Here is an 18,966-nt window from a genome sequence, read left to right on the forward strand (position 1 = left end):
AATTTTCCGCAGATTTTTTTAATCAATTTAATGTATTTGAATATTTTTCTTTTAAAGAGCCTCCGGCGAATATGAAATCCACATAAAAATACCTCCAATATGCTGTGCTAAATAATACATTGCGCGCATTACTAAATATGAAGGACGCCTGGTGTCATAGGTAGCGATATTCAATATGAATACTAACTGCTGATCTTGAATAGAATTCCTTAACAAGAAAAATTTCAAAATGCTATCATTGGCAGCTCTTAAACAGATGTAGACCGATGTAGCACAACAAAATAGCAGAACAAACAATGTCAAAACTTTGTGATTTTCTATAGAAAATATATTTCTTTATAAATATATTTCTCTATATTTAGCCAATACATCTTACCAAATTTCATTTTTAAATTTCCTTAAAACTGAACGATCGGAAATGACCCAACATCGGTATTTTTGAAAATAGAAGCTTATTTTGGAACTATTACTATTCAATTACTATTTGATTCATGGTCAATAATTGAATATCAATGAAACTTAAGGATGTAGTCTCATGTCTAAGGTTGAAAAAATCGATTTTTTTTTCACATATTTCGATAAAAATATGTTAAATATGTTAAAGTTTCAAATAACAAGAAAGGAAAGCTAACTTCGGGCGGAGCCGAAGTTTATATACCCTTGCAGTTAAAACCGGATATATATCGCAAACAACGGATATAGTTCGCCGATCCTTATGGGAATAGGAATATATAATCCATTTATTACAATACAAAATCTAAAAAAAGTCCCAAACTTCTATCTGCAAAAATACGAAAGTTGATATTTCTACCAAATACCATTTCCGATCGTTCAGTTATATGGCAGCTATGGGATATAGTCGGCCGATCCTAATGAAATTTGGTAGGTTGGATCAACTGATCAAAAATAGAATTTGTATCAAGTTCCAGCTTTCTATCTTCAAAAACACGAAAGTTGGGTCATTTCCGATCGTTCCGTTATATGGCAGCTATAGGATATAGTCGGCCGATCCTTATGAAATTTGGCATGACGTAATGTTTTGCCAAAAATAGCTCTCATGTCAAATTTGAACTCTCTAACTCTAAAAACACCAAAGTTATACCATTTCCGATCAATCAGTTATATGGCAGCTATAGGATATAGTCGGCCGATCCCGGCCGTTCCGACTTATATACTGCGTGCAAAGGAAAGAAGGGTGTGTGCAAAGTTTCAAGACGATAGCTTAAAAACTGAGAGACAAGTTCGCGTAGAAACAGACAGACAGACGGACAGACAGACGGACAGACGGACATGCTCATATCAACTCAGGAAGTGATCCTGATCAAGAATATATATACTTTATAGGGTCGGAGATGTCTCCTTCACTGCGTTGCACACTTTTGACCAAAATTATAATACCCTCTGCAAGGGTATAAAAATATCAAATAATGACAGAGATACAGCCCATAATCGAGAGCGCGCCTACACCGAAAAGTATGAATTTCTCGGTAGCGTCTAAACTTTAAACGCGTTTTTCTCGGAACGACATTTTTGTGTGCGGCGCAGGTGATTTACAAAATTCTATGGTACCGATCTAGCTGAAATTTGGATATGTTGTTCTAAAAAGTAACACCTCTGTCCCGTACTAGAATCATTTATTTTTAATGATTAGTTTTTTATCATTAATTTAAGACAAATTTTTTAAATTATAACAAATTTTTTTTTTTGTGTGTTCCCCATTTTGTTGTTTATTGATGAAAATAAATTTATTCTAGTACGGGACAGAGCCATAAGCTTACAAAACAATAATCTATTCTAATTTTTTGTTTCGGATGACTCTAGCAGTCGAAATCACCTGCGCCAGGGACCTACCTTTTTTTTTATATGCATACTTTGGCATGCTATAAAGTGTATTAAACTACACAACAATAAAATAAACAAAATATTTTCAAATAGTTTATAATGCCTATAAAAACATATGTGAAAATTGAAACGATCGCATTATTTTTTATTACAAAAAAAATTTCTCGAAATAACCTCTAAAAAGTAGGCCGGAACATGAGACTACATCCTTAAGAAAACGCGTATTTGCGTGATTGAAAAATATATAAATGTACCTAAAAGTATTTTATTATTATATTTTATTGTACATATTGTATGTACATATACAAATTTTATTAATAGATTTTATTAACCTTTTTTATCAAGTGTATTTTGCAATTGTTTTATTGTCCAATAAGACCACCTTTACTCCGAAAAAGTTTAAAACAGATAATTTTAATCATAATAATTGAAAAACAAACAAGAAAGGTAACAAACCTTACTCCGAAAAAGTTTAAAACAGATAATTTTAATCATAATAATTGAAAAACAAACAAGAAAAGAAAGCTAACTTCGGGCGGAGCCGAAGTTGATATACCCTTAAAACCGGATATATTTCGCAAACATTGGATATTGTTGGCCGATCCTTATGAGAATATTATAATAAAACCAATTAATTACAATGAAAAATCTAAAAAAAAAGTCCCAAGCTTCTATCTTCAAAAATACGAAAGTTGATATTTCTACCATATACCATTTCCGATCGTTCAGTTATTTGGCAGCTATAAGATATAGTCGGCCGCTCGTTATGAAATTTAGTAGGTCGGGTTAACTAACCAAAAATAGAATCTGTACTAAGTTCCAGCTTTCTATCTTCAAAAACACAAAAGTCGGCATAAGGCCGATCCTTATGCAATTTGGCATGTCGTGTTATTTTGCCAAAAATAGCTCTCGCTCTCGAACTCTCTTACTCTAAAAACACCAAAGTTATACCATTTCCGATCAATCAGTTATATGGCAGCTATAGGATATAGTCGGACGATCCCGGTCGTTCCGACTTATATACTGCGTGCAAAGGTAAGAAGGGTGTGTGCAAAGTTTCAAGTCGATAGCTTTAAAACTGAGAGACTAGTTTGCGTAGAAGCAGACAGACGGACATGCTCATATCAACTCAGGTTCCTGATCAAGAATATATATACTTTATAGAGTCGGAGATGTCTTCTTCGCAGCGTTGCATACTTTTGGACAAAGTTATAATACACTCTGCAAGGGTATAAAAATTAAATAAAATAAATAATGTTGTAATCCAGTTTCCCGACTATATAGTATTATACCCGGTACTCATCTCTTCCTCCTTGAATTTAACAACTCTTTGATTTTTAAGCTTTCACCAAATTAACATTGGACTAAAAAGTCTATAACTCCGCTAAAATTATCCGATTTATCCGAATTTCGATTTTTAGGTTTAGAATTATCGATTGAAAAGTTTGGAACACTTCATAAAATTTTCCAAAAACTTGTTTGAATGCGCTAAAACGAGATTTCTGTTTTGGAGGCGGGAGTGGGCGTGACAAAATCTTAACGCGCGTGGATATCATACGAGTCCAAGATCCAAATCGGATAGTTCTATCTCATATAGTCTTCGATAGTCTTCTATCTTATATAGTCTTAACACTTTTCCAAGGGAAATATTATAGTTGGATTATAGTTCGATTCCTTACTCTATTACTGTGTTTATGGGATGCCGAATTCATGCTTTCATTTCACGATTTCTGACGATTCGTGTTTGCATAAACGCCATTTCGTGAATTGGGCAACATACGAACACACAGGTGGCAACGTCGTGCATAAAAGTTGTATAAACTTATCAACTTTGGAAATACATTTTCCGGTTCTTATTTGCCGATTGTAAATAAAAAATTTAAGTTTATCCATCGCATTGCCTTTTTTGTTTACTTTTTGTGAAGGTCTGACCAAAGTAAAATTTCTAATTCCTACGGCTGACATCTCTAAAAATCGAATCACGAACTGATATATATTTTATCTAAAAAATGCCCGTTTGAGCTGAATTTTGATTTGCAGGTAAAGCCTAGTACTCTGACGACGAAAATCCGCTGTCACACGTGTGCTAGCGAAACCGCTCTTTATTTGGCTACCGAGCTAGTGTGAGCAAAAAAATTAAGGAAAAGGGTAATACTGAACAGCTGTTGTTTGTAAATAAAAAAAAAATAAGCAAAATTTGGTAAATTTGGTATTTTGGTAATTTTTTGTTTTGTTGCGGTCAAGGTGAAGCCCATAATTTTGGTGTTTTCTTTATGTACTTCGCTGCTAAGGAGCTGATTAGAAAAAAGAAAAATGGGTCAAAATCAAAATCAATCACACGTCATTTCAATGTCATTTTTTGGCATTAAAATGCGCCTTGTGGGTCAAATCCCGTATTATGGCGAAGCCCATAATTTTAGTGTTTTCTTTATGTACTTCGCTGCTAAGGAGCTGATTAGAAAAAAGAAAAATGGGTCAAAATCAAAATCAATCACACATCATTTCAATGCCAAATCATTTCAAAGGCCCTGACCGCACTAATTAGCTTGACTTTATCCTCGCGGGCCGAACATTTTTCGGTCCGACAATTTTTTTCTTTCACTTTTCGCTCCATGTTTTGGATGTCAAAATAAATCAAATGAATTATTGTTACACCCCGAGATCAGCTGTTTACTTTTTTGATTCGGCAACGCCATTCAATTTGATAGCCGTAATTTTCGTCGTCAGAGTACCGGCAAAATCTAAGAGACAAAAATTTCTTCTTCTTCCTTTTTTCACATCGTTTTTTTATATGGAGTTCGGCCGCTGTCACACGTGTGTGTCGGCTTCGCAGACGACGTAGCCAAGCACAGGGAGAAAGCGGTGAGAGCGGCGAACAAGGCAATCGAGGCAATGGAGAGGTGGCTCCACAATGCCGGTCTAAGCTTAGCTCCGCAAAAGACCGAAGCGGTGCTGGTCAGCAGCCGCAAGGTGCTGAAAACGGCGACAATCCGGGTTGGTGGAATGGCCATAACCTACCAGCGGGCCATAAAATATCTGGGTGTGATGATCGACGCCCGGCTCTCCTTCCGCGAGCACCTTGAATGTATCCAGGGCAAGGCTGCAGCCACTACCAGGGGCCTCGCCAGGATCCTTCTAAAGTATCGGAACTTTCTGTCAGGCTCTCAACTTTCTCCTTAATGCTTAATTGAAACTGAATCCTTAAAACCTCTAAAATAAAAGAGCAACATAGTGAGTCTCGCAACTCACTTTGACGTCTAGTAACCTTGCTTCAACGTCCGCTCAGGGCGAAGTAACCGTTTCACCCTGGGCTCCTTCCGCTAGCACCTTGATTATATCCAGGGCAAGACTGCAGCCACTACCAGGGGCCTTGTCAGGATCCTTCTAAACACCAGAGGCCCCAAGCAGAACAGGAGAAGGCTCCTCGTGAGCGTTGCCTCGGCGCAAATTTTGTATGCAGTGCCCATCTGGACTGAGGCGCAGCTACAGGAGAGGGGTAGATGCAGTTTACAGGTTGGGTGCTATAAGAGTCGCGTCCGGCTTTAGGACAGTCTCCGACGACGCCATTCTGGTCATTGCGGAGATGGTCCCGCTGAAGGAGCGCGCTCGAGAGCTCAAGGAGCTAAAGGAAAACCGTGCTCGCAATGAGGGTGCCAGCGGCACCCCCAATACAGCTGCAAGGGAGGAGGCCAAGGAGAGGTCGCTCTCAGCTTGGCAGGAATGCTGGGACGCGTCGACGAAGGGACGATGGACACACACCCTCATTCCTTACCTTAGAAGGTGGGTGCTGCGAAGCCACGGGCAGGTCGACTTTTACCTGACCCAGGTCTTGAGTGGACATGGCTGCTTCCGGTAATACCTGAAGCGTTTTGGCCACGCGGAGGAGGACTGGTGCCCGGAGTGCGGGAGATCGATAGTCGAGGACGCCAGGCACATTGTCTTTGAGTGCCGCCGGTTTGCACGAGAGCGCCACCTACTGAAGACGACGGTGGGCCGATCAATCCACCCGGGAAACCTAGTGGAGGTAATGCTGGAGAACCAGATGCTCTGGGACGCAGTAGCATCTTTCGCTGCAGCGTTAATGCAGAGGCTCAGGAGCATCGAGCAGGAGAGGCGGTAGGGTGGAGAGTTGGGGCCTGTGGCGGGCGAAGCAATGCCTAGCGGTCGTCCCGCCCGTTCTCAAGCCCCCACTATCCATCATCCATGAACAACCACCCCCCCCCCCCCCCCCCCGTTATTTGCTTATATTTATGTTAAGTATTTTAATGGTTGTCGAGACTAATAAAGCAAAAGTGTATAAAAAAAAAGCGGCAGTAGCGGTCCTGGCGGTCGCGCCATTATCAGCCGGTTACTTTTATTAGGAGTAAAATGAGAGGCCCTGCCAATGCCGTGCAGTGCTCGTTTGGAACTTTGTTGAACTTCGATGCGATAAAAAATCGACTTTATTTAACTTTCAGTGACAAGCGTCAGAATCATGTCACCGAACAGGAGATGAGTACCCTCAGACAGGAAGCCTCACGCTTTTGCATTATTACGACGAAGTTGAGAAATAGCTTACCTTTCTCACCAATAAAGCCACTATGTCGTACGAAACGTCGGCGGCAAGGATTTTATGTGACAAATTCAGGAATGCTGCCGTTTGCATATTTCACGGATGTCTCACGGATGTCCTCTTCTAGGCAAAGCCGAAGAATAGCGGGGATCGGCATGAGACCTCTCATCGACATGGGTGCGGCCACAAATTTCATCCGACCATACGAAGGATTAAAAGGCGTTGATGAAATCTATATCCCTTGCCTATCATTTTGGGCTATCCATTTGCCAAGCAAAAAAAAAAAAAGAAAAAAGCCTTAGCAGACCCGAATGACGCCCTACCTTAAAATACGACGGTGCGTGCCATTAGTGCGGTTGATGAGGAGACCCCATTTAGCCACACTTTACCCATATCCAATAGGAGCAGCCGATTTCGTCAATGGCAAAATTTTAAATTCTGCTAAAAACGCTGGGGCCTCTTGAAAGACGTGGGCCCCGGAGGATATGCGGAGGGCTCTGTTTTCGAACGTCTAAATCCTTTCAACGTTAGTCTTACTTGTAATGACGCTACGCTACCATCCTTGAGGTCCTTAATTTTTCATGGGTGAAGGCCAAGATTCAGAGAAGCAGCAGAAGATATATGCAGAGGCTACAAAACCACCCGAACCCGTTGGACTAGAAAACAGCGAGCAAACGAGAAGCCTGTGCAGGACCCACCCACAGGACCTACCATAGATTTTTCCCTAATCACTCATATACCTATCTCAAACATTAATTTTTCTATACGCCAAGTTTGTTATGAAACAATTTAATGGTTGTCCAGTAAGGAGAGTTTTAAATAAATATTACCCCTTGTCGGGTCAGACAGCAGCCGCTTAATTAGTTTATAAATTGTTTATTATTTATTTGTATGTACAAAGCGCTCAGTTGGTCGCAAGCTGACTCTCTCTCGGCCGCTCGACTTTAAACGGCCTTTTCTATGTCTATTGATGGAATATATCGTTTTTGTTAGAGACAGCAATTAGACAGCAAATCAATCAAGAACAATAAAATATACAGCCCACTGCAAAAAGAAATTTAGGATCGGAGGAGTCGAATGTTTTGGTTGTTTTCTGTGCATTGGTTCTCACGGTAATTGTTCTTCAATGGAGCAATTAAAAGCATTGGTAAAGGGAAGTGCCAGACTCAAGGCCAATATCAAACGGAGCTTGGCTTGGGCTGAGGACGCGCACCAATCAGACGCCACATCGGCGGAGGTGTCTTCGAGGCTGGAGCATCTCAACACAATGAATTTGAGGCTGGAATTCATTCGATTTGGTGATGAAATAGCTGTTCTAGACGAAGTAGATGGCTATGTGGATCCGGAGCATGACAACGCTTTCTACGAGGGAAAGTATCTTCAGGCGCATTCATTACTTTCGGCGATGGGAGGTACAAGACCTAGCCCGTCCACTGTAAACAGCGAGAACGGCAGCAGCGGGCTGTAAATCAACAACAATCAATCAACAATCATCAGTTTGTTACAACAATAATAACTATTGTTCAAGCAGTTGGCGGCAGAACGAGCCACTGCAAACTTGCTAAGACCTGCACGAGGTGACGTCAGTGGGGCAAATTCAGGTACCGCCCCAATGGTCCGGCATCAGTTTAAAGCGAATTGCCTAAAATTCAAATCAAACGGTTCGCTGGTAACTATTCGGAGTGGCCAGCTTTCAAAGACATTTACGACAGCACAATTCACAACAAGGCGAATTTGTCAATTACACACAAATTTTTTCATCTGAAATCTCTTCTAATCGACAAAGCTGCAAACTTGGTGCGACATCTAACTATTACAGATGCAGCGTACCACACAGCGTGGGAGCGACTTAATGAAAGGTATAATCGTCATCGGCTCATCGTGAATTCATTTATGGAGCAGTTTGCATCTGCAAGGTACGGAACACGCAATTGGTACGAACGCTCAAACTGGTGAGGATCAGGACGATCCTAACGCACAAATTTCATAAGAAAAAGGGCAAAAAAAAAGCCCTTTTTCTGAAAATACTGAATATTTGTGAACAGTTTTATTATCATATTATTTAGTGACATTTCAAATATGTGTTCGAATTTCTAGACAACAAAATGTCGAAAATTAACGAAGTTGCAGCCACTAGAAATAGGCACTCAACGGAATTCCGCACAGTGCGGTGTCCTGGATATAAGATCGTAGAAGCATCTGAAACACATGGGATAAAAACAAATTAGTTCTTTAGAAGTATATCTCGCAGACAACGTCGCCCTTTTAAAAGGAAATTTTGTTTTTATTTTTATGTTTTGTATGTTTTTAGCCCTAAAAATGCGTCATTTTGTGGCTGTAAAATCGCACAAGTGTGCAAAATTTCAATACGATCAGTGCCTAACTTTTTGAGTTATCGTGGACACCGACTCCAAAAAAGGTTCTTCTTTGGACTAGAAAATGGCTACCTGCTCGACGCGTTCAACGATTTTCGAAGGGGCTCGGGGCTTGACGTCATATCTCAGTCTGTTTAACTCCGAATGAACTGAAATTTTCAATAGTTGTACATTTGATTTAACAATTAAAAAATAAATCATTTTTTTTGTAAATTTAATCAAAACACAAACTCGAGACGATAATGGCAAACTCATCGTGGAGCATCCCTTTACATTCTCAGATCCTGAATTCATAGACACCGTTTAAAGAGCTCTGCAGCGGTTCAAATAGGTTGGACGCCGTTTAGCACAAAATTAACAGCTATGTAAGGATTACATAATCTTCATGAGAGAATACCAAAATCTAGGGCACATCTCACCTAGCGGGAAATCTCACCGAGCGAAATTACCAACGGAAGAAATTTCTCCCTACCACATCATCCTGTATTGGGTCGAAAACTCTGGGTATTCTTCGACGCCTCATACCGGGGTGCCAAAGACAAGGCGTTAAACGACACACATTCAATTGGACCCAGTATTCAGTGAGACCTGTTTGCTGTGTGCCTGCGGTTCCGTTTGTACAAATACTATTTTTTAGCGGATGTAGTCAAAATTTTCCCTTAAATCTGGGTAAGCGAAAAACTAGAAGAATATAAATTTTCAGACAACTGTATGGCGAGAGAATAAGTCAGAACCCATCAAGCACTTCCAACTTTGCACAGTGACTTATGGTCATACCCTTATACCCTTGCAGAGGGTATTATAATTTTGGTAAAAGGTGTGCAACGCAGTGAAGGAGACATTTCTCACAACTGTTTTTCTTTTTCAGACTAACGCATATAAAGCGAGATCAAAACCAACTGCCTAACTGCGCAAGTAATTGTCACACGCTCGGTTATGTTTTGCGATTCATTCATCGCATAAAACACCCGTCTTCAAAACAAACATCAACTTCTTTTACCTTTGACGAGATCAAGTCGGCAAGAATTTGATGCCTGCAACAAGCCTCCTCAACCTAACCTTAATTTTTATATTGTGTAAAGGAGTGTTTTATTCTCTTAATAGTAATAATAATGTATCAATAATACTTATTAATAATGTAGACTTAAAGTGCTATTTTTGAGTATTTCGCATTTTTTAAGACGACTCTGAGCTTTACAGCGTACAAAAACATTCGCTTCATTTTTCTCTGTTATCGCCCGTATACATTTTTTACTGAATAACTTTTATGTTTTTTATCCAATCTGAATAAAATATTGAAAATATAAAATTGAATATTTAGACCATAGCTTTAAAATTATTCTCTATATAATAATTTTTTAAATTTTTTCTACCTGTATACCTTAATTTAACTAAAATATTTTATTTATACTGTAACGTTATAAATACTGTAACGTTAACGCATATTGAGGATAAAGTCCGTAAGTTGTTTGAGTACTTATAGTTTGCAGGTACAGGTATATTTCAGTTTATTACAGTATAAATTAACAAGATGATATGGGTAAATGTAGTATGATTGTGATTGTAGTAAATAATGATGAATTGAATACTTAGCAAAACAAAGAAAATTTATGTAAAGAACAACTAAAAACTAGTACCTCTTCCTGCTCAGCTTTTGACATGACCCTCTGTCCACTTTTTTCCACTGCCATGTCAATCTTTCGGTAAGCTCTCGTTGCTACAGGGTCAACGGTCAGCTGGCGATCGGTCTGGCATGTCCAATAAGCTTAGCGACTTAACTCCCCCCTCCCCACCAAACTCAATATGCTTCTCCTCGTTGTTGTGTTATTCTCGTAGAGCTTATTGCTCTCATCTTGAGGCCCTTTTTCTCGATGTATTTTTCGGACCTCCATAGCTAGGCGCGTCATCTCGTCATCACTTTTTTTCCATCGCTTTGCGTCTGGAATGTATCTAGTCGTCTTATCAAGGATTGAGTAAGCTCGTTCATCTTCTTTGGATCTAATGGTGCCGTTGTTGGCATATACACCTACTACGTCTAATGAATAGCTCTCCTTTACAATGCCTTCAAGTTGTAGGTCATGGTTGCATTCGCAGACGTGCATTATTGGTTTGCTCCTGTTTTAGTTGCTCTTCTGCCGTCCGTAGACCGACCACCCAAGTCTGACTCTGTGATTGTCAATAGTGCACCTAGTTTAACGTTATCCTGTCCAATTATTTTTGAAGCTCTTACATCCTTTAATGCGCGGTAGCTTCTACAGGTGCTGATGATTTTGACTGACTCCTTCAAAGTCTGCTCTGGTAAATCCAAGTTTCTTACAGTTCTTACATTGCGCATCTCGAACTGGCGCGATGTCTCTGTCAATGATGTGGATAAGTTTATCCTCTTGGATTCCGGTTCTCGTGGTCCTGTTTCGCTTGTCCAGCGTAAGCAGAGCTTGTCTGATGGACCGTCAATGCCTAGTTTTTCAGTTAGCTTAGACTCGATTAAGGTGCGTGCTGAACCTTCGTCTATCAGTGCATAAGAGTTTTCCGAGCCGTTTGGTCCGTAAACACTGGAACATATCGAAACAGTGTTGCTTCTTTCTGTCCGGTGTGCAGAACTGTTGCGCTTCTTTCTGAATTTTCCTCTCTTCTTTTGAGGCTCTCTCTGGTGCATCCGTTTAGTTTCTTATGAAGTTTACCTAAGCATTTCCAACATAGCTTAGTTTGTTTTACAAACTCTCCTTTTCTCGTTGGCTTAGTTTCTTGATGCTGTCGGTAAAATGATCCACTAAGCTTTACATTAATCGTTATGGGCTGTTCGTTTTACTGCACGAAACCCATGTTTCCAATCGCAGATAAATTGTGTCCTCCCTCCTGTGTACACGGTGGAATTCAGAAAGCCGCCAACTAGAGACTGTCCTGGATTGCTCCCTAGCCTTCGTGCCCTGTACAGGGTACGAAGCGTTTTTAAAGATACTTGGCTGTACATAGGATCCCAGATTTCTTCCGACGTTTTGGTAACTTAGTGGCGAAATGTCTTGATCCATTAATTCGTGCCGCCGACGTGCGCTGCAGCTTCTCCATCCAGGGTCTCCGAAGTCCCGCTAGTTATAGCCAAATGTGTAATAATAGTATAAATTAAGTATTTTTATAGTTTGATAGATATTAAGTAGTATAATATTATCGAAGGATGGTCACACTGGTAAGCGTGGCGGAAGATGGATAAAATATAAAAAGCACATGGCTTTAGCTAAAACTATATATATATTGTTTTAAAAGCTTATTACAAAAGGTGCCGCAGAGATCGCGACTGAGTTCGCATCACTAGCTTGAAGTATTCCCGCATCGGTAGTAGTACAGTGATCGCTAGTACAGTGTCGTTCGGTAGGTCTGGTTCCGCCGCTGCCGCAAGATTCCTATTCGACGCTCCACTCCCGGGCCGACGCTTTCCATCCATGTTGCTGATGCCGATGGTTACGTCTCACCGCGTGGTGGCTCTTGATACTCGTTCTTGAGGTTAGGAGTGAGACTCCTATCACAGAGGTCACGAGTCGAAAGCACTTTCTATTGATTACATATGTAAAGTATTTTAGAGCATTGGCCCGCTTGTCAATGACTTCGCTAGGGTGCAGTCCGTACGTTTTTGTGGAGCTATAGTTTCCAGTTACAGTTATTTAGCTTAGCTTATTTAAGTATGAATTAAAAAAATGATTTGGGTAAATGTAGTATGATTGTAATAAATAATTATGAATTTAATACTTAGCAAAACAAAGGAAATTTATGTAAAGAACAACTAAAAAACTAGTACCTCTTCCTGATCAGCTTTTGACTCGGGCATTGCCAATTGGCTTTACGACGCCACAGATGATTTTATTTGAAAGGTCTTACTTCAAAAACGTCCAAATTATGCTGTTTTTTTTTGCGGGCGATGAAGACACAGCCAATTCTCTATACTAGTTTTTTAGTTCCCTAAGCTATATAATTAAAAAATGTTCAGTGAAATTTTTTTTTCAATTTACTGGTATAATTTAAGAGTACCAAAGGTGACCTTTGGCTCTTCACTGTTTTTATATTTATTTTTCTCTATACACATATATTTAAAACTAGAAAGATGATCGAGAGATGAATGCGGCAAAGACTCTGCAGTGGCGGCGGACGAAGCTGACGAAGTTGTTAGACGAGAGTGTGTGTCTGTTGGACATGTACTCCCGTAAAATCGATACTCGCGTGAGTTTTCGAGTTTGGTCGAGAACGAGAGCTAAAAAGGGTTGCCACAGTACACCCCTCCTAGAGTTCCAGTTGGAAAAGATACTTTGCTGGGAATCTGATTCATCGTCCTGATCTTGATACTTTCTCGGGTGTCTGAGCAGTTGGCGCTGTCGTCTGCTCCTGTGTTGGAGGCGTTTCGTCTTTGAAGATGTAGGCTGGTTTAAGTCGATCGATGGAAACCTTGTTGTCCTTTGTGTGGCCCTTGAGTGTAATATATTTGTCGTGTTTTTTTACCACTTCAAAAGGACCCTCGTAGTTTGCTGCCAACGGGGTTTTCATTCGATCCACTCGGACGAAGACTGGGTACAATGGTTTAGGTCCGGGTGCATTAATTCTTGCGGTGTATGATGGTGCACTGGCTTAGTGGTTGGCAGTTGAGACATGGTTTTTTGAAGAGCCTCGGTGAACTTGTCGACTTAGATCGGTTGTGATGTGGAGAAGAATACCGTACTGAGCGAACCAGCCCGATATCAGTGCGTTGGCTAAAGATTGTGCTGTGATGTCTACTAAAGGAATTGCTGCGGGCCATCTTGAGAAACGATCGATACACGTGAGGCAGTATCGGTATCCGTTCGATGAAGGCAGCGGGCCGACTATGTCGATATTTATGTGTTCGAAACGGGCGTCGCTGGCGGTGTACTCTCCTAGTGGCGATTTGGTGTGACGTTGGATTTTGGCCTTCTGGCACGGGATGCAAGAGCGTACGATTTTAGCGACATCCTTTGCCTTGAGGGGCCAAACGTAGTGTTTGCCGACCAACTTGTTCGTTGCCTTAACTCCCGGATGGCTCAGCGAATGTAGGGCCTCGGCCACGATTTGGCGTAGGCATCTGGGCACAGACGGACGTGTATTGTTATTGGTGACGTGGCAGTACAATTGCTTGTTTGAGCCTGAAAGAGACAATTTTGTTAGTGAGATGGGTTTTTCGGCGTCAGAACGGAGAAGCGATTATAGTTACGCATCGTTTTCCTGTTCCAGTGCCATCTCGTCGAAGTTAATGGTATCGATGCGTGACAGAAGATCAGCCACGTTGTTTTCCTCTCCAGAGATTTGCAAAAACTCACCCAGGATTGTGAGTTGTGTTTTACCGCATGGCACTTCTCAAAGTTTACGGTGAGATGTGCTTTTCGAATGCGGTCGAAGATCGTGCGGAGGTGCGTTTCGTGCTGCGCCTCGGATTCTGAAGCGATCAGAATGTCGTCAATGTATGCAAAAACGAAGTCGAGGCCTTGTATGACGTCGTTTATGTGACGTTGAAAAGTTTGCGCTGCGTTGCGCAGACCAAACGTCATGAACAAAAATTCGAACAGCCCAAAAGGCGTGATAATTGCTGTTTTGGGAATATCTTGTGGTTCGACCGGAATCTAGTGATATGCTTTTTTTTCGAAAATATCTTCTTACCGTATAAGATGCTCGTTACATCCAGTATGTACGGAATGGATATCGATCCGGCCCTATTACGTTGTTCAGTGCTCGGTAGTCGCCGCACGGTCACCACTCTCCATTTGCTTTCTTTACCAGGTGCAATGGGCTGGACCAGTTGCTATTTGAGGGCCGTTGGTCGAGATGAAGTGCGTTACTTCGGACGTTGCTAATCGTTGCGAGATCGCGATATTCGTGAAGCAATGTGGCGTATTGGTTACTCGTGTCGTAGGATAAAATCGCGTTGATTTTACGTTGAGGCGCGTGACATTTTGATTCCAGCAGCGTAGCCCGATCGATGAGTTTGCGTCGTTTCATATCGACGATTGAGTCGAAATGTTGAAGAAAGTCGAATCCGATGATTGCGCAGTTGACGTCAGCTATCACGAAGGTCCACACGAAGTTTCGTCGCAATCCCAGGGACAATGCTATGCGTTTTTTACCATAGGTTTGTATTTTCGAGCCATTGGCAGCAAAAAGAAGCTTTGGAGTGAGCTAAGTTTTTGCGTTTTTGCGGGGTGGCATCACTGAAATGTCGGCGCCGGTATGAAAAACTGTGTTTTGGAGAAATTGTCGTTGATGGCGAGGCGGGCAATTGTGTTGTTGTTTTCTTCGAATTTGTCCTCTGAATCCGAAGATTGTTTTAGTTTTTTGGTTCGGATGAAAAAGAGCATGGTTGGCTACATTTCTTGGCGGCGTTGCCAAATTTGCTGTGGGCAATTGTGTTGTGGTCTTCTTCGAATTTTTCCGCTGAATCCGAAGATTGTTTTAGTTTTTTGGTTCGGATGAAAAAGAGCATGGTTGGCGACATTTCTTGGCGGCGTTGCCAAATTTGCTGTGGTACCATCTATGACGCTGTTGCGATCCGTTTGCAAGCTGTTCTTGCGAGAACGGTTTTTGAACAGCGCGCTAATTTGTTGCTCGATGCGGTCTAGACGATCGTCGAAAACGGCGCTGCTGGTTGGCGCCGACTTGGCGTAAACTGTGCGTACCTGATGAAAATCACCGACTTCCATCACTTTATTTGCCAACTTAGCTAAGTTTTTACAGCGGTATTTTTACAGCTACACGGTTGATAACTGCGTCAAAACCGCGAGTAACGGTATCGTGAAAAACCTCGGCGTCGTCTTGTGGGGCGTTGTTGTTTGCCATTATAAGCACCAGTACTCGCGTGTACATGGTGATCACGTAGAGGTCACCAATTTACTGTTCTTATATTTATTGTTCACTATATACATATATTTAAAACTAGAAAGATGATCGAGAGATGAATGCGGCAAAGACTCTGCAGTGGCGGCGGACGAAGCTGACGAAGTTGTTAGACGAGAGTGTGTGTCTGTTGGACATGTACTCCCGTAAAATCGATACTCATGAAGAAACAGAAAAAAATTTTCTTTTTGAATAACTTTAAAAAAAAAAACCAGAAAGGAATGCTAACTTCGGGCGGTGCTGAAGTTTATATACCATTGCAGTTAAAACATGATGTATATCGCAAAAATCGGATATAGTTGGCCGATCCTTAATAGAATATCATAATAAAACCAAATCAGTACAATAAAAAATCTAAAATAAGTCCCAAGCTTCTATCTTTAAAAATATATAAGTTGATTTTTTGTTTATTAAGATTTTTCAATTCTGTAAATAAAAAAAGCAATTATATTTAATATAAATTTCTGTAAATTTATATTATAAATATAAAATTTCTGCATGCAGATGAAGGAGGATGATCAGCAGATAGACCAGCAAGTGGTGCATGCAGGGAGTCAAAGTTATATACAGAGAGGGCTGCTCGACTAGTCATTCCGAAGCTAAAGGTCTCGATAATAGAGAGGGCGGCCCGACCTAGACGTTGCGGAGCTAAAACTCTCTAAAGAAAGGCCCGCTGAGTCGAGCGGCCGAGAGAGAGTCGGTTGCGACCAACTAAGCGATTTGTACAAACTTAAGCCTAATAAATTAACATTACACTAAACATTACATTGACATTATTTAAACAATATCATTAAACAGCTGTGCTGCTGCCTGACCCGACATTGATATTTCTACCAAATTCCGTTTCCAATCGATATGAAATTAGGTTGCTCAGTTCAGTTATATGGAAGCTATAGGATATAGTCGGCCGATTATTATGATCCTTATGTCATATTATTTTGCCAAAACAAAGCATTCATACAAAATTTGAACTTTTTAACTCTAAAAACACCAAAGTGAAACCATTTCGATCAATCAGTTATATGGCAGCTATAGGATATAGTCGGCCGTTCCGACTCATATACTGCGTGCAAAGAAAAGATCACACATTGTGCAAAGTTTCAAATTTTTTCAAAGCTTTAAAATGAAGAGACTAGTTTGCGTAGAAACAGACATGCTCATTTTGACTCAGGAGGTGATTGTGATCAAAAATATGTCGTAGATAAGTTAGATTTAATTTGAAACACTGCAGTGTTACAGTGCACTGTATACATAATAATACAGTGCACTGTATTATTCAATAATTATTTATAAGTTTGCAGTGTATAATTTAATAAGAAATAAATGGGCTGTCCATATGAAAAGAGAATGAAGAGAGAGAAGCTTTCTGAATGAGAGCGCGGTGGGGAAGGAGAGCAAAGCCCTGCTGAGTGTGGCGCAATGATGGAAAAGGAGAGGCAAATAAGAACAGCCCTCAGAAGTGTACGGATGTGAAGAAGATCATTGCGACTCGCTGCGCGTTGTGAAACAGAAAAATGACAAGTGAAAACGACCAACCTTTCTCGACAAATTAATATACTTTATAGGGTCGGAGATGTCTCCTTCAATGCGTTGCACACTTTTGACCAAAATTATACCAAAATTGGAATTTGACCAAAATTGGAGTTCTTGAAGCCAAATAGAAAAAAATATCCCAAAAAATATTAGAGGGATATCTTTAATTTGCTCTGACTCCTTTGGAGCGATCGAAGCCATCCGAAATCCTTCAAAAGTTCAACAAACACCCACTGTACTTTGGATCGCTTTTGCAACCAAAGATAAATGTATTTTGGATCCCAGCGAACTCCGATATTAAAGAAAACAAAGTTTCGGGCAGAACTGCAAAAGAGTCAGCAATAATGCCACACGCCTAACAAAAACATAAAAGACATTAAAATTAAAAAAAAAAAATTTACTTAAATTAATGGCACACGTGATACAAAAATATTACCGCCAACTACACTCACAATCAGCACAGAATTGATCAAATCCTTCTCGCGTAACAAACTGAACAACTTACTTAGCACCAACATCGATACATTCATGATAACTGGAGACTTTAATAGCTGGAACAAAAGTTGGGGATCCAAGCACTCAAACTCAATAGGTAATAAAGTAGCTAAGTTTATCAAACAATCCCAATTAGCCCTCCAAATTGACAAGTCACAAACTTACTAAACTACACCCAATACTCTCACAAACATTGACCTCAGCTCAGCAAACGCACTTTTGAAAAGAGTAATTAAAAAAGGGAAAAAAGCTTCATCCATATTTACATAAACCATTTAATCGAACTCACCCGCAAGTAAAATATGAAATATCATTTAACGATTTGGCAGTCTTAATCCAGTAAAACAAATACACATATGTAACCAACAATAACGAGAAAACTTCCGACAAAAAAAAAAATAGACAACCTACTCGCCCAGAACTGGTCTCAACTCTTTAAAGACACAAATTTCAGTCAAGAATTGACATCCCACAAGTTCAACACAACAACCTTTAATAACTATGGAAATTCACAAACACATAACCAAACTAGAAATAACAATTTCTCTCATTCCCTAAAAGGGACAACCCCAGTGGTCCCAGTCAGAACTCACTAACTCTAAAAACACCAAAGTTATAGCATTTCCGAATTATCAGCTACATACATGGCAGCTATAGGATATAGGAGCTATAGGAGTCGGCCGATCCCGTTCCGAATCATATACTGCGTGCAAATGATAGAAGGGTGGGTGCAAAGTTTCAAGTCAATAACTTTAAAACTGAGAGACTAGTTTGCGTAGAAAAAGACAGACGGACATGCTCATATCAACTCAGGAGGTGATCCTGATCAAGAATACATATTTTTATTATGACAGGTGTGGTTTTATTTAAAACTGTCCAACAGGGATAACATTTAAATATTGTGGCAGAAAACTTGGGTTATGTGTAACTTAAGTAGAGGTGGAAAAATAAGAAAGTCTAAGAGTTATCTTTTATCCGTCTCATCTGTTCGCTGTTGTCGAGGAGAGTGGTCGCCAACTCGTTGGGGTGGTTGTGTAGTCTCTGGATGTACTTGCTGCTGCTTATCTGGATCTCCTCCTTCACCCATGGGAAGCCAAGAACCTCGTGGATTGTCTGGTTGTCGTGGTAGACGTGGGCCCCAGTGGCGATACGAAGTGCTCTATTTTCAAACGTCTGGATAGTCTGAATATTAGTCTTGCTGGCCGTGCCCCAAAGTTGGATCCCGTATGTCCAAATCGGCCGAATAATCGCCTTGTAGATTAAGATTTTCGAAGAGGTCCTTAGATT

General features: G+C 40.5%; 1 protein-coding gene across 1 annotated transcript; it reads right to left on the reverse strand.

The window, feature by feature from the left end:
* Window positions 1-13,080: 13,080 nt before the first annotated feature.
* On the reverse strand, window positions 13,081-15,458 carry LOC138925871 (uncharacterized). Its single transcript, XM_070277461.1, has 6 exons — window positions 15,287-15,458; window positions 14,601-14,870; window positions 14,422-14,532; window positions 13,979-14,350; window positions 13,467-13,910; window positions 13,081-13,319 (listed from the first exon to the last, which is right to left on the reverse strand). The coding sequence occupies exons 1-6, from the start codon at window positions 15,456-15,458 to the stop codon at window positions 13,081-13,083; spliced, it is 1,608 nt and encodes a 535-aa protein (XP_070133562.1).
* Between the last annotated feature and the right edge of the window lie 3,508 nt (window positions 15,459-18,966).

The sequence above is a fragment of the Drosophila bipectinata genome, chromosome 2L (assembly GCF_030179905.1).
Source record: "Drosophila bipectinata strain 14024-0381.07 chromosome 2L, DbipHiC1v2, whole genome shotgun sequence".
In the NCBI taxonomy this organism is placed as follows: Eukaryota; Metazoa; Arthropoda; class Insecta; order Diptera; family Drosophilidae; genus Drosophila; species Drosophila bipectinata.